This window comes from Oryx dammah, unplaced genomic scaffold (genome assembly GCF_014754425.2).
Source record: "Oryx dammah isolate SB20612 unplaced genomic scaffold, SCBI_Odam_1.1 HiC_scaffold_20, whole genome shotgun sequence".
Lineage (NCBI taxonomy): Eukaryota > Metazoa > Chordata > Mammalia > Artiodactyla > Bovidae > Oryx > Oryx dammah.
Window position 1 is genome coordinate 42,018,035 of NW_024070204.1, and position 15,665 is coordinate 42,033,699.

A 15,665-nucleotide genomic window follows, 5' to 3' on the forward strand; every position below is an offset into this window, starting at 1 on the left:
TTACCCTCAGGAGAATGACTTTCATAATTGCTGTAGAATAGTATCAACTTTAACTTGATTTACTGATTACATATTTCTGCCAAATTTCTTTTTGCTTTTTCTTCTTCCTTAAGAATCAACAACCCAATTGAGAGCATAATTACAAAAGTGCTAGACAGAATGTAATCATTTAATGGAGTATTAATGCTTTACTTTTAGGTTGGGAGTAGTAGTGAGCTAGTAGTGGGTACCACCTGAAATGGTATTTTTCCCAATCATGTTATAATTTTATCTAAATATTTTTTAAAATACAAATCAATAGCTGACCTTAGAACAACTACATAAATTTAAAAATCATCTAAAGAACAAAAACAGTTTACAACTAATTAAAATGGTGAAACTGAATTACATCCTCATATTAAACAACTGAAATTATTATTATTATACTAGAAGGTCTTTCCAAACTTGCATGAGTCAGGATCTTAGATTATCACCTTGACCATAATGGCAAAGGCTAGCACAAAATGTTCTGTGTATATAAATAAATTGCTTTGGTGGGTAGTAATAATAACAATAGTAATAATAATAATAAACAGATATTATAATCAATATTTATTTCTATCAGAATGTATTTAAAGACAATTTCTGTTGATTTCATGTTACACTCTGGAAAATGCTATTGGATTATACAGACTATATGATGGTTTGTTGTTACATATCTTTTTATAAGTTACAAAGATGTGGTAGTGAATTCTCAAATTTTCCTATGTAATTTTTCCTCATTATCAAACCTATTCAATTAGGATAAATGGTTACAATCCAGAGATGAATGTGCTCACAACTCTATGCATGAGTCAGCAGGTTGTACAGCTGAGCCAGGTGTTAATGACTCTCACTTTGTTGGAGCTATGAGTCTGAGGCTCCTGGCTGGTAATACTAGAAAAGTATTTAAGTGTGATTACACTGCACCCATCTCTATAGTCTCAAAACATAAAGAAGACCAGCCAATGATTCTAGCACAAATTCTTAATATCTTATTTGATAAAATGCCTATGATTTTTGGCATACTGTGTGAATATATATAACTGAAATAAACTAAAGATTCACAAGCCAAATTCAATTTTTCATAGGGATTACTCATTTCCAGAATATACTGCATCTTTAAAAATAAGAAAATATTTCTCAGAAATAATGGAGTATATAGTGGGACTGTGAAAATGTTCAAACATTCAGAAAATGTTCCCACTGTTGTTTTTTTATATCCTTCACTTATATCACATGGCTTTCTTCATGTAAAACTTTGGTAAATGAGGAATTCAGAATAAATGGGGAGTTAAAATGTCTTTCTTTGCCAGATTCTTTTAGCTTTATGAAAGCAGTAAGACAATAAACCTTAAAAACCAACAGACACAAACAAAACGCAATGAGTTTCTCAAATATTTTCATATGTATTCCAAGGTCTCCCACTGGTGCAATCGATTTATAGTTGTTTTCTACAAACCTGAATTGACAATTAATAATGGATGAAGCTCTTTTGGGCCCACGAAGTGAGATAAATAAGATGTTATGGTAGGTTCAGTATTAATTCAAGGGAAAAATTTGATCAGCTCCCATACTGTCATACATCAGTGCTCGTACATCAGCTCTCATTCTGTCTGCTTCTGGCTTCATATAAATCTAATAACAATTCTCTCGGTTAGACTATTCATCTGCAAAACAGGAATGAATGTGTTTTTCTTTTATTCAGAAAAATGAGATGATGTGTTACGTGTACTATTACATTTCATCTGTGAAAGTCTCCACAGTATTCACACAAATATAATAAGTAGAGATGGAGAACAAAGGCTAGTAAATTAATCTTCTTGGAGAAAATATTGAACAGTAAGATATTTTCCAATTTTAATAGCTACCACTTGTTATATAAGTTAATTTCATGAATGGTGCTTCACCTAGCCATTGGTCATTCAAAATTTAAAATCTAGTCTATCTAAAATTTTGGAACTTACAGATTGGATTTGTTATCACTGAAGCACCTTGACTTCCCTGGTGGCTCAAAAGATAAAGAATTTGCCTGCAATGCAGGAAACTCAGGTTCAATCCCTGGATCAGGAAGATCCCCTGGAGAAGGGAATGGTTACTCACTCTAGTATTGCCTGGAGAATTCCATTGATAGAGGAGCCTGGTAGGCTACAGTCCATGGGGTTGCAAAGAGTCTGACATGACTGAGCAACTCTCACATCTTACTATGCTGCTAAGTCGCTTCAGTCGTGTCTGACTGTGTGACCCCATAGACAGCAGCCCACCAGGCTCCCCTGTCCCTGGGATTCTCCAGGCAAGAACACTGGAGTGGGTTGCCATTTCTTCTCCAATGTGTGAAAGTGAAAAGTGAAAGTGAAGTAGCTCAGTCGTGTCTGACTCTTAGAGACCCCATGGACTGCAGCCCACAAGGCTCCTCGGTCCATGGGATTTTCCAGGCAAGATTACTGGAGTGGGGTGCCATTGCCTTCTCCGCACATCTTACTATAGTCATGGCTAATATATACTTTAAGTAATATCCTTTATTATTTTCTATTAGGGGACTATAATTCATGTTAAAAATTTTCTAAAATGTACATTGAATTTGAAAACAAAATATCACATTATAAGTTATCTCCATATGTTTGTTCCAATAAAAGAATACACATCTGACAAGGAAGAAGACACCATATGAATTGCTTCACTTCTGTGATGAGGCTGTCTTTCCATAAAATAGGAAAGAGTCATCAGGCTGGCTTTCCTAATAGGCAGAATGAGGATGGCAAAGGAGAATCAGAGCACTCAGCAGTCTGCTGACCTATTTTGTTATTATAATTCATTAGAGCTACAAATGTATTTTTCTTTTTCAGTAAAGCTACATAGTGACTTGTCAGCAAATTAGGTACCTTTTGATAGGACTTTAAAAAACTCTGTTAAGGCAATACATCTTCTTTTAGAAAAAAAAATCAGTAACCTATTAATATAATTTCTAATTTATAGAATTCAAATCTAAAATATACTGTTAGACCTCAAGAGAGGATATATTTTTAATTGAGATGTTTAGTTTCATTTCTTAGTTATATTATTTCAATAAATCACTGTCTAATTACCTTTATGGCCTTTGCAAAACAAAAAGTGAGTCTATTTTATCTTCATATATTTGCTAGAATATCAAGAGATAATAATATATTCATGCTAAGTTTCAATATTAACTTATATATGGGAGCTTGCATATGAATAATATATATTCCTTTTTTCAAATTATTCTCTAAAAATTAATAAACAGCTCTTTCCACTGTAGACCCTAAGCACATATTTATTTTGAATACTACAATTTTTTGAGCTAAAAGTGACTGAAGAGCCTCAATCCCCACACTTTGTTGAAGGTTCCTGGCTCAAAGGAAATCAATCCTGAATATTCATTAAAGGGACTGATGCTGATGATGAAGCTGAAGCTTCAGTACTTTGGCAACCTGAAATGAAGAGCCAACTCACTGGAAAAGACCCTGATACTGTGAAACACTGAAGGTAGGAGGGGAACGGGATGATAGAGAATGAGATGGTTGAATGTCATCATCGACTCAACGGACACGAGTTTGAGCAAACTCCAGGAGACAGTGAAGGACAGGAAAGCCTGGTGTGCTGTAGTCCAAGGTGAGGTGAGGTGAAGTCGCTCAGTCGTGTCCGACTCTTTGCGACCCCGTGGACTGTAACCTACTAGGCTTCTCTGTCCATGGGATTCTCCAGGCAAGAATACTGGAGTGGATTGCCATTTCCTTCTCCAGGGGATCTTCCGGGGTTGCAAAGAGTTGGAACAACTGAAGAACAATGATACTGTCAATCAATGTCTAGGGACCATCCCTCCCAAAAGGTTCCATCCAATTGGAAGGGAGCTGGAAAATACGCATAGTGTGCGGCTTCTTGGTTCTTGTACTGTGTCCCTGATATATTATTTCAAAGGAAAACAAAATTTTTCAGTAATTACAAATTTTCAATCAAATCTCATATTTTCTCCACATAAATTTTATTAATTAGACTCTTCCAGACACTTTATATCTCTTTTTTTCCTCTTATAATCTTAATATTGTTCATGCATCCTAATTTTTCTCTAAAGGTATTGTTATTTACATAGATATGAAAGGCACTAAAAGGTCATTGATTTGGACTGTATGACTTTTGAGTACATTATATTGCCCACAAATTGGTCAAGTGAGTACTTATCTTTTAAGAAATAATTTGATGGTGGGGTACACAGATACTTAGAAGGCATATTGGTTGCCCTTTAGAACAGCATCTCTCAAAATGAAATAATACACAGACCCCTTCAAATAACAAAATAAAATATTATAAGGAAGGATCTTTGTGTTGGCTTAAATCATTTTGATTATGATTATTACTCAAATACAAGTATAACTAACTAGATATAAGTTTCTTGTCCTTAAAGTTCTTGTAAAGTTGAAACAGATGTACCTTTATAAATAAAATGTTAAAAAAATAAGTTAATAAGCACATTTCAATTTGAATTTATTGTGATGGATGATTTTTATTTTTCTGAAACCAAATAGCTGTATACAAGGTAAATATAGTGCTGATTATTCTATATCACTGGGCTTCCCTGGTGGCTCGGTGGAAGAGAATGCTGGACATGTGAGTTCGATCCCTGGGTGGGAAAGTCTCCCTGGAGAAGAAAATGGCAACCCACTCCAGTATTCTTGCCAGGGAAATGCCATGGAGAGAGGAGCCTGGTGGCCTATAGTCTATAAGGTCACAAAAGAGTCAGACAGGACTTAGTAATTAAACAGCAAAAATTATAGCCCTAGTTTTTCTAGAGTATGTAGTTTAAAGGGCTTCCCTGATAGCTCAGTTGGTAAAGAATCCACCTGAAATGCAGGAAACACCGGTTCTATTCCTGGGTTGGGAAGGGATAGGCTGGAGGAGGGATAGGCTACCCACTCCAGTATTCCTGGGCTTCCCTTGTGGTTCAGCTGGTAAAGAATCTGCCTGCAATGCAGGAGACCTGTGTTTGATCCCTGAATTGGGAAGATCCCCTGGAGAAGGGAAAGGCTACCCAGATAGGACTTAGCAACTAAAAAACAATTATAGCACTAGTTTTTCTAGAGTATGTAGTTTAACACATAAATTATGTGTGTTGTGATTAGTGACTTATTTTTTCAAACCTAGTTCTCCATTTTGTCTACAGTGATGAATTTGTATGTCTAATTTTATGTATTTAGCCTTCACCCACTATAAATGGATCATTTATTTATTAATCCTATATGATATAATTATTATATATAGCAACTCATGACACACTTCAACTACAAAAGTAAATCTAGAGGTTGATTTAAGGCAGGCAATACTAAACTCATAATATGTTTATACTGAAACATTTCAAACTGTTGCCAACATGTGTCCATATATTCAGTTACAAGATTTCTAGGAGAAAACCTGTATACTGTCTGAGATTAAATCTTCAGACTTTAATTAGAGAAATATTGTTCTAGCAATGTATTTCTTAGCTGCAAATTCTTGTTTATTCTGTAAAATCATTCCCTAAATTATGTCATGATTAATATACAAGTTCAAATGTATCATACATATTTTTTATTTTCTTAGATTCTCAAATAAATATTTTATAATATTTCATATTTTAACCCCAAAACCCATTGCCTCTGATCCCTTTAAAAATCAACTGTTACAATATTAGTATAACTGATACACCTAAAACATAGTCACAAAGTATCATGGGAATGACAAGATTTTCAAAATAAACCTTATCAAACATTAAGTACCTGGCAAATCGAAGATCTTCATCCAGACAAAAATAAAACGTTTTTGTTTGATTCAAGCAAAAATAATTTCTTGAATGAAATTCAAGAAATGAGACATTTCTTGAATGAAACAAAAGCAAATATTACAAATGAACAGCAAGACTGTTCAGGTTGGTTTTTGTAACTCAGTATCTCTTACCTCATCAGTTCAAGTAGCCCAGGATGCTTAGCAGTTGGCTTTTTAAAAATAGCATTTCAAAGGAATAATTTTAGTGGAATTTATAAGGACTGGAAAGGAACTGACTAAAAGAAATTAATGTAACAATAAATTTACTGAACAAATTACCTGTTAGGGATATAGTATAGTTATGGCAATGCCTCTGAATTTCTCATCACAGCACATATATGGATAAGTAGCTAGAGAAGTATGAATAAGGATATAAATTAAAATGCAAACATTATTTGTTGTTGTTGATTTGCTGTCTTATCTGATTCTTTTGTGACCCCGTGGACTGTAACCTCCAAGCTCTTCTGTCCATGGGAATTTCCAGGCAAAAACACTGGAGTGTGTTGCCATTTCCTTCTCCAGGAGATATTCCAGACCCAGGGTTCCAACCCACATCTCCTGTTTGGCAGGCAGATTCTTACCATTGAGACACTTGGGAAGCCTGCAAATATTATTAAGGAGGATTTAAATATAGATAGAAGTGTACAGATATATTAATACATGCTTATAGGAAAAGGAGTACGTCAAGGCTGTATATTGTCACCCTGCTTATTTAACTTCTATGCAGAGTACATCATGAGAAACACTGGACTGGAAGAAGCACAAGTTGGAATCAAGATTGCCGGGAGAAATATCAATAACCTCAGATATGCAAATGACACCACCCTTATGGCAGAAAGTGAAGAGGAACTAAAAAGCCTCTTGATGAAAGTGAAAGAGGAGAGTGAAAAAGCTGGCTTAAAGCTCAACATTCAGAAAATGAAGATCATGGCATCTGGTCCCATCACTTCATGGGAAATAGATGGGGAAACAGTAGAAACAGTGTCAGATTTTATTTTGGGGGGCTCCAAAATCACTGCAGATTGTGACTGCAGCCATGAAATTAAAAGACGCTTACTCCTTGGAAGAAAAGTTATGACCAACCTAAATAGCATATTCAAAAGCAGAGACATTACTTTGCTGACTAAGGTCCATCTAGTCAAGGCTATGGTTTTTCCTGTGGTCATGTATAGATGTAAGAATTGGACTGTGGAGAAAGCTGAGCACCGAAGAATTGATGCTTTTGAACTGTGGTGTTGGAGAAGACTCTTGAGAGTCCCTTGGACTGCAAGGAGATCCAACCAGTCCATTCTGAAGGAGATCAGCCCTGGGATTTCTTTGGAAGGAATGATGCTAAAGCTGAAGATCCAGTACTTTGGCCACCTCATGAGAAGAGTTGACTCATTGGAAAAGACTCTGATGCTGGGAGGGATTGGGGGCAGGAGGAGAAGGGGACGACCAAGGATGAGATGGCTGGATGGCATCACTGACTCGATGGACGTGAGTCTGAGTGAACTCCGGGAGATGGTGATGGACAGGGAGGCCTGGCGTGCTGCGATTCATGCGGTCGCAAAGAGTCGGACACGACTGAGCGACTGAACTGAACTGAACTATGTGTTTAAGCAAGACTTAATATATATACATTATACATGTGTAAATAAGAACATAGATATAAATGCAAAAGTGGTTAAGGAGGATTCAAAATAGTATTTAAAAATATAAATCATTTAAGAACATGACATGGAAAAGAAAGAAGATATAAGGAATTCACTCAACGTTCTACATAATCATCATGTTAAATTGTTTAGTACCAATGTCAAATGTTAAAGCACAGCTGTTAACCCCATACCCCAAAATGACTAGTATCAGTCATGTCCTGCATCTTCCTAATCTGGCTTCTCAATTTTGGCCTTCCCAATTTGACTTCTGTTTTTCTACAGCTATGTCTCTTATCAGTCTTGCCACGTTTTATTGTCAGAGTTCAAATACTGATTTATAAATGACTTTTTACTTTAATTGGTGTGCTGTGACTATAGGTCTCTATTTCTTGGAACTTCTCTTTCCTATTTTCTACAATCTATATAACATCAGGTATTAAAATGTAGTTTAAAACAGAAACCACAGAGTCAAATAGATATGCAGTCTAACCTTGATTTTATAATCTACTAAAGGTGTGAGAATGATTAATTGGTTTAATCGCTAAAGATTTCAGTTTTCTGAAGTGCAAAATGGAGAACAGTGTTTACCTCATTCTTTCACTGCAATAAATAAATAAAATAGCATTTCTCAAAGTGCTAGGGCTTGCATACTATCAGCATGATAATGTAAACATAGGGTGCTTTTTTCTTATAATGGCTTTTCACTTTATAACTTTCTTTGTATGTAAATATACTTCTCTTTGTTTTGCTGAGATGGATGAAAATTTTTCGAGAACTTTAACATTGTTCTTCAGCCTCTTAGTCATATCCGACTCTTCGCGAGCCCACAGACTGCAGCACAACAGGCTTCCCTGTCCTTAACCATCTCCCAGAGCTTGCTCCAACTCATCTCCATTAAGTCAGTGATGCCATCAAACCATCTCATCCTCTGTTGTCCCCTTCTCCTCCTGCCTTCAATCTTTCTCAGCATCAGGGGCTTTTCTAATGAGTTGGCTCTTTGCATCACGTGGTCAAAGTATTGGATCTTCGGCTTCAGAATTAGTCCTTCCAATGCATATTCAAGGTTGATTTCCTTTAGATTTGGCTGGTTAGATCTCCTTGCAGTCCAAGGGACTCTCAAGAGTCTTCTCCAACACCACAGTTCAAAAGCATCAATTCTTCAGCACTCAGTCTTCTTTATGCTCTAGCTCTCACATCCATACATGACTACTAGAAAACCATAGCTTTGACTATATGGACCTTTGTCAGCAAAGTAATGTCTCTGATTTTTAATATACTGTCTAGGGTTCTCATAGCTTTTCTTCCAAGGAGCAAGCGTCTTTGCATTTTATGGCTGCAGTCACCATCTGCAGTGATTTCGGAGCCCAAGAAAATAAATATATCAATGTTTCCATTGTTTTCCCATCTATTTGCCTTGAGTGATGGGACCAGATGCCATGGTCTTAGCTTTTTAAATGTTGAAATTTAAGCCAGCTTTTTCACTCTCCTATTTCACCTTCATCAAGAGGCTCTTTAGTTCTCTTTCTGCCATAAGCGTGGTGTCAACTGCATATGTGAGATTATTGGTATTTCTTCCAGCAATTTTGATTCCAGCTTGTGCTTCCTCCAGCGCAGCATTCATGTAATGTACTCTGCATACAAGTTAAATAAACAGGGTTAAATAAACAAGGCTGTATATTGTATGTAACAATATGCTCCAACCGTACTCTTTTCCCAATTTGGAACCAGTCTGTTGTTCCACGTCCAGTGTTAACTGTTGCTTCTTGACCTGCATACAGATTTCTCAGGAGGCAGGTCAGGTCGTCTGGTATTCCCATCTCTGTAAGAATTTTCGGCAGTTTGTTGTGATCCACAGAGTTAAAGGCTTTGGAGTAGTCAAGGATGCAGAAGTAGGTATTTTTCTGGAATTCTCTTGCTTTTTCGATGATCCAACGGATAATGGCAATTTGATCTCTGGTTCCTCTGCCTTTTCTAAATCCAGCTTGAACATTTGGAAGATCTTGGTTCACATACTGTTGAAGCCTAACTTGGAGAATTTCACACTTTACTTTGCTAGCATGTAAAGTGAGTGCAGTTATGCAGTAGTTTGAACATTCTTTGACTTTGCCTTTCTTTGGAACTGGAATGAAAACTGACCTTTCCCAGTCCTGAGGCCATTGTTGAGTTTTCCAGATTTGTTCACATACTGAGTGTAGCACTTACATAGCATCATCTTTCATATCTCCAAGGTCAAATGACACTGTTGAGATTCCCTATTGACTAAGAATTATTTTTTATGGTTGTTATCTCTTTATATCATTTCTATTCACAACATAGAAAAAATTTCTGGTCCTTATAGTTGAACATAAGACAATTATTTTCTATGCTCTACATTAGAGTTAAACATGGAAAATACAGTAAATAAATATGAAAGAAAACAGGAGCCAATTTTGTCGCAAAACTGTAGCCAAAAAGAAAAAAAGAATTAGAAGAGGCAAACTGCAAATGAAGGAGAGGATTTTTAAATTTTTAATAATTTATTTATTTGGCTGCATCAGGTTTAGTTGCAGCATTTGGGATCTAGTTCCATGACAAGGGATAGAACCCAGGCCTCTGACATTAAAAGCTCAGCGTCTTAGCCAATGGGCCACCTGGGATGTCCCAGGAAAAGTATTTTGTTCAACATCATAATGTAACAAGTTTGACTTTGATAGATTAAATATACACACAGACCCAAATGAGTACATCCAGTGATATTTAAAGAAAAACGAGTAAGACATTACAATTTTTCTTCATTAAATGTGCTTACCATTACACATATTAAGTAGTATATTTCCTAACATTATAATTATACAATTATATTCCATTTATGGATACCTAAAAATAATCCCTTTACTCTTTTAATAATGACAATTTCTACTTTTGGAAGATACCTAGACAGAATTTAAAATAAAAATTATTTGCAAACTTAAACATTAGTTGGCGCCAATGATGAATCATATTTTGGCAGCAGTGTTATTTAGTGCTTTTTATAACTATTCATTCAGTCAGTAGTGAGTTTATATGAGCTTTTGTCTTTTTCTCACCCCCTACCATCTTTGTATTGTCTTTGTGTTTTGCTTCTTCAGCAATAAGAAAAGTGATATCTATAATCAATGAGAAAATACAGATTTAAAAAGTGAGTTGATCAAACTCCTTGATTTATTTTTTAGATATCAGAAGTTACATCTAGAACATTTCTCAAATTTTTGATGATAAGTAATTAGGTTACAACAAATTACTGTGTCTGGCACTGTTCAAGGCACCGGAAATAAAGTATATAGCAAAATCCAGACAAATTCATTGACCTAACGGCATTAGCATTTACGTTCCAGTGGGGGAAAACAGAAAAATAGTAAGTGACAAATGTATGTGTGATTGTGCAGGCCCATGTGTGTGTGTGTGTGCTGTTAAATTCTTTAAAGATAAAATATAAACCAACTGAATAATATATTAGGGTGGTGAGGGAAGGCTTCTGTAAGGCAGAGACCTTTAAGCAGATACAAATGAAATGAAGGACAGATCCAGGTGAACACTAAGTCTCAAAGAACAGAGTGAAAAGAATAAAGAATGGAGCAAGGAAGGGAGGGAAAAAAGCAGGGAGGAAAACGCATAGGAATAAGACACAAAAGATAGAAGAAAAGGCTTTCTTCCTAACACATGCTATAAACCCCTCTAGCCTTCAAACACAAAGCCTTGGCTTCAGTTATTAGGACATAAAAATGTATATTAAGATGCCAATGTCATTTCCACAATAATAAACTATGGTTAATAACAGAACAGTCTGGGAAAGAGGAGGGTATTTGATTTATGCCAAAGTTAAAATTATGTGAAAGTCTCATAAAATGTGCCTCTTATAAAATGTGAAACACAAGAGAAGGCAATTCTAATGCACAGTTAATACTTTATTAAATGTAATATAATATAAAAAGAAAATATGAGAACTTGAGAAAACAAATCTTTGTGAATATATATGCTAAAAATATTCATCATTGTTTCAGTTCTTTGTGAGTGCAGAATTATGTATTTATATCAAAATGTATGCTCCTTAAAATAAAGTTAAGTACACTTAACTTTGGAAATCAAACTTCCGTTTCACAGATTTTTATTTTATATTGACATCTTTCTATGGTAAAGTTTAAAGGGATATCTTTTCATGATATTTTCACTAGATGGAAGTACTATCTGAAATAGCGTTGCATGTCATCCATATCTCATTTGCATTCATACTCATGTAACATGTCTTCATGTTTAACCACACTTAAAATTGCATGTCTTGATCATAATAAACGTTAAAATCATGTTTACAGGGAGAAGAAGTTATTCTAAGTAATAGGCATTTTTAAAAGAACATAGTACTATGATTTAGGGGTGTGTGTGTGTGTTTGGATGTGTACCTTTGAATAAAATGTCTCAATATACACAGAGTAAGATCTAAAAATAGATCTATAGCATAGCTATAACATATACACCACCACCACCACCCCCCGCCACGCGGAACATTTCCTATAAGTAAAATTTAGTTGTAGAAACAGGAACATAACATCTGATTTTATATCCACAGAAGCAAAATTTTATCTTCCCAGTTAAGGAGGATAATTAGATCATTCTAACATAAATATTTAGAACTTTTCTGGCAAAATGTAGAAAACACAGTGTAAAGTAATATGAGTTACTTACAACCATCTCGTTTAGAGACACCCAGCAATCTGGCGGGAAGTCCTGCAGCAGTGGCACCAGGAACTGAAGACAGCCATCCCAGTGGCACAGGAGCAGCATCATGCCGATCAGGTTAAAAATTCTCACCACAGCGCTGGCAAGGTCATAGGTCATGTGGAAAATCTGTTGACCAAAATCAAATCAATTCTTATAATCAATTTTTTTAAGTTAAGAATACTGCCAATGTCAGTAGACTATCTGTGCTAGATGTATATACTAACTCTATTATATAGTGCTCACTGAATTAATCTCATAAACGTCTCCCTTTTTGACCTTTACCATTGTATGTTCTAAACTGATCTCAGTTTTTGGAGCTATCAGAACACCTAACATGGGAAGAAACACAGAAATTTGGCTATTTTGACACCAGTTAATATCAGAGGCTAACTGTAGATAGTCAAATCCATGTAGTTCCATCCTGATTTATCTACCTGATTAAAAAAACCATTATAAGGTATGCAGTATTACTTTTGATGTATACAGGACTGTGTGTAGTTGGCTGGGCCCAATTTGATTGTTGAGCTCTTATAATTAATACACCTCAGCAAGCATAAACTTCACATGTGAACAGTTGCTGATAGTTATTTATTTATTTAATATTTATTTTTTTATTGAGATAACACTGGTTACTATCATATGTTTCATATATACAACATTATACGTCTACTTCTGTATAGATTACAGCATGCCTATCCCCAAAATTTGGTTTCCATCCATCACCGTAAAGTTTATCACCTTTACCTATCTGGCCCATCCCCTGGTACTTCCTTTCTGATTACCCCTACTCTTCTCTGTATCTGTGTCTGCTTTGTTTGTTCATTTATTTTGTTATTTATTTTTTGTTTATTTATTTATTTTTATGTTCCACATAGGAGTGAAATAATATGGTATTAATCTTGCTTCATCTGACTTATTTCACTTGGCATAATACCCTGATGGCCCATCCATGTTGCTGCAGATGGTAAGAATTCAACTTTTTGATAGTTGAGCAGTATCCCACTGTATTTGTATACCACATCTTTTTTATCCATTCATCCATGGATGGCCACAGGTTGTTTCCACATCTTGGTTATTATAAACAATATTGCTTGAACATAGGGTGCATATATCTTTTAAGATTAGTGTTTTTCATGTTCTTTGGATAAATACCCAGAAGTGGGATAGCTGAATCATGGTAGATTATTAATGGCCCTGTTAAAACCTTGCTCACAGAGGATTTGGAATGAGAAGACTGCTTCCTTATGGAGCACATATATCTGCAGACAGTCACGCTAACCAAAGAAGGAAGCACCTGGTCTACTTTAAACAAAGCCACAACTTCTTATTGTCTAAGGTCTTCCCTGTTGACTCAGGCAGTAATGAATCTGCCTGCAATGCAAGAGACCTGGGTTCGATCCCTGGATTGGGAAGATGCCCTGGAGAAGGGCATGGCAACCCACTTCTGTGTTCTTTCCTGGAGAATCCCTATGGACAGAGAAGTCTGGTGGGCTACAGTCCCTGGGGTCGCAAAGAGTCGGACACAACTGAGTGACTAAGTACAGCACAGTTTATATGGTAAGTCTCAGTGCAAACTTTACTCAACTTCTTGATCAAGTGGATAACATCAATGATATTTTCAGTTTTTTTCCATCTATGAGGTAGACATTCTAAAAGTGATAAATTCTTATCTAAATCTATTCTTAGTACCACTGCATGAAAGCCAGAAAACACAAAAACAACACTATAGATGATACTCAGTGAATTGTTAAATGAATGAATGAGAATTTTGCAGAGAGTTAATAAACAGCAAAAGTAACCTTCTGTGACTTTAAGAGTGTAAAGTTTTTGTTTTTGTCTTTTAAGACAGGAAAATTTTTAAAAACATTATTTGCTACCATCCAAGTAATCTGAATTTGAAATTGATTTGATTTCCAGGGTTGTGGATAACAGAAAGACAGACTATTCTGACCCACTAGCAATATGTTTTAAGTGGTACTTATGAGTCAGCAAAATAAAAAATAATCAAAATATGTTTTAAAGGTAGTACTTTAATTTTACTTTCACCTAACCAAACTACAAAATAAGTCAGTGGAAGACTACTATCCTTTACATTTGCCCAGATCAGAACATTACGTTGTTCATGTGACTTCAAGGTGAGGAATGAGCTGATTACAAATACTCACTGAATTCTTTTTTATAATATTATAGTTTTAGAATTCTGTCCAGTTGGAGTCTAATAACTCTAGAGAGAATAGCTGGAAGAATATTTGATTAAGATAAGTTGATTCAGAATACCAAATCCTGCCCTAATATTTGCATAATTGTCCACCAGAAGTATAATTTTTTGTAATATTTTCCCCAGGAGCAATGCATAATCCACCCTGCTCTTAAAAAGGTCAAATCCTAGACTGTGTATATGAATATATCCATAAATTAGCAGAGTAATTCACAGTGCTTCCACATTCATACTTGATAAGTTGAATTCAGGGTCCTCTCAATCTCATAACCATCTAGGAAATCAGTGAGTCTTAACCTATCCTTAAGTATTTGATTTACTTTATTAGGGTTTACTTAACCAAAAAATCATCAAGAGTAATTCAAGACTTCTCATGGAATATATTGATCTGTTCTTTTTGGTTTCACAGATGGGAATCATTTAGAGATTAGGTTGCTTCTGTGATCTCAGTTATCAATTGAAGGTTTCAAATATGCTTTCAGATTCTTATTGTTGTAACGTTAAGAAAATCAAATGGGCCAGAAGAGGCTCTCTTGACAGAACATTCTTATTTTTAAGGTATTAAAATAAGGTCAGGTTCTTTGGTTTCTCTTCATATATTTGTACTTGCATAACCTGTCATGTCTTTTAAGATGGGAGAATCTCTATGTCATGTTGACACAGAATATAAGAAGACAAATAATTAGCTACTCAGTTCATTTCACACCTAACTTATATCCAGAATTCAGTATGTGGTAGTCCTAATCAATAGAAAAATAAGAATTTTAAGAGTCCTTTTGCACCTTTTGTAATTCTTAACTTGAAAGTTATCCAGATTACCCTACCATGCTTTAGGCAAAGTACAGAAGGGTCCGTCTGGAAAAGAGAAGAGTATGCTTCACAGAGGTCTTTTTGAACACTGACAATAACTATAGTCATTTGAGTAATTTTATCAGTTCCTACTCTAACCAGGATCTTATTTGAATGGCCAGCCCACAACCTTCAGAAAAGTCAACCAATTGGCCTCTCATCTTTATCGGTCTGTGTCCATTGTCAAAATGCAGTTACCTACTCCTCAGTTTCCCATACCTATTATCAGATCCTCATGCTCTTGACTGTTTTTTTTTTTGGGGGGGGGGGTGGGGAGGGGGTTGGTGCTTTCTTCTTTCCACTGTTATTTCCAAACTCCTACACTGTCCACGAATTCTCTCATACCTTCAGCCTCATTATAGAATTCTTCCTCTCCTTCTCTACTTTTCCTGAGA

General features: G+C 35.5%; 1 protein-coding gene across 1 annotated transcript in view; it reads right to left on the reverse strand.

The window, feature by feature from the left end:
* HCN1 (hyperpolarization activated cyclic nucleotide gated potassium channel 1) overlaps positions 1 to 15,665 on the reverse strand; it is a 446,451-nt gene that overhangs the window by 194,928 nt on the left and 235,858 nt on the right. The window contains exon 3 of the mRNA XM_040262465.1: positions 12,168 to 12,329. Within this exon, the coding sequence (XP_040118399.1) occupies positions 12,168 to 12,329 (162 nt within the window). The remainder of the gene's footprint in view (positions 1 to 12,167; positions 12,330 to 15,665) is intronic.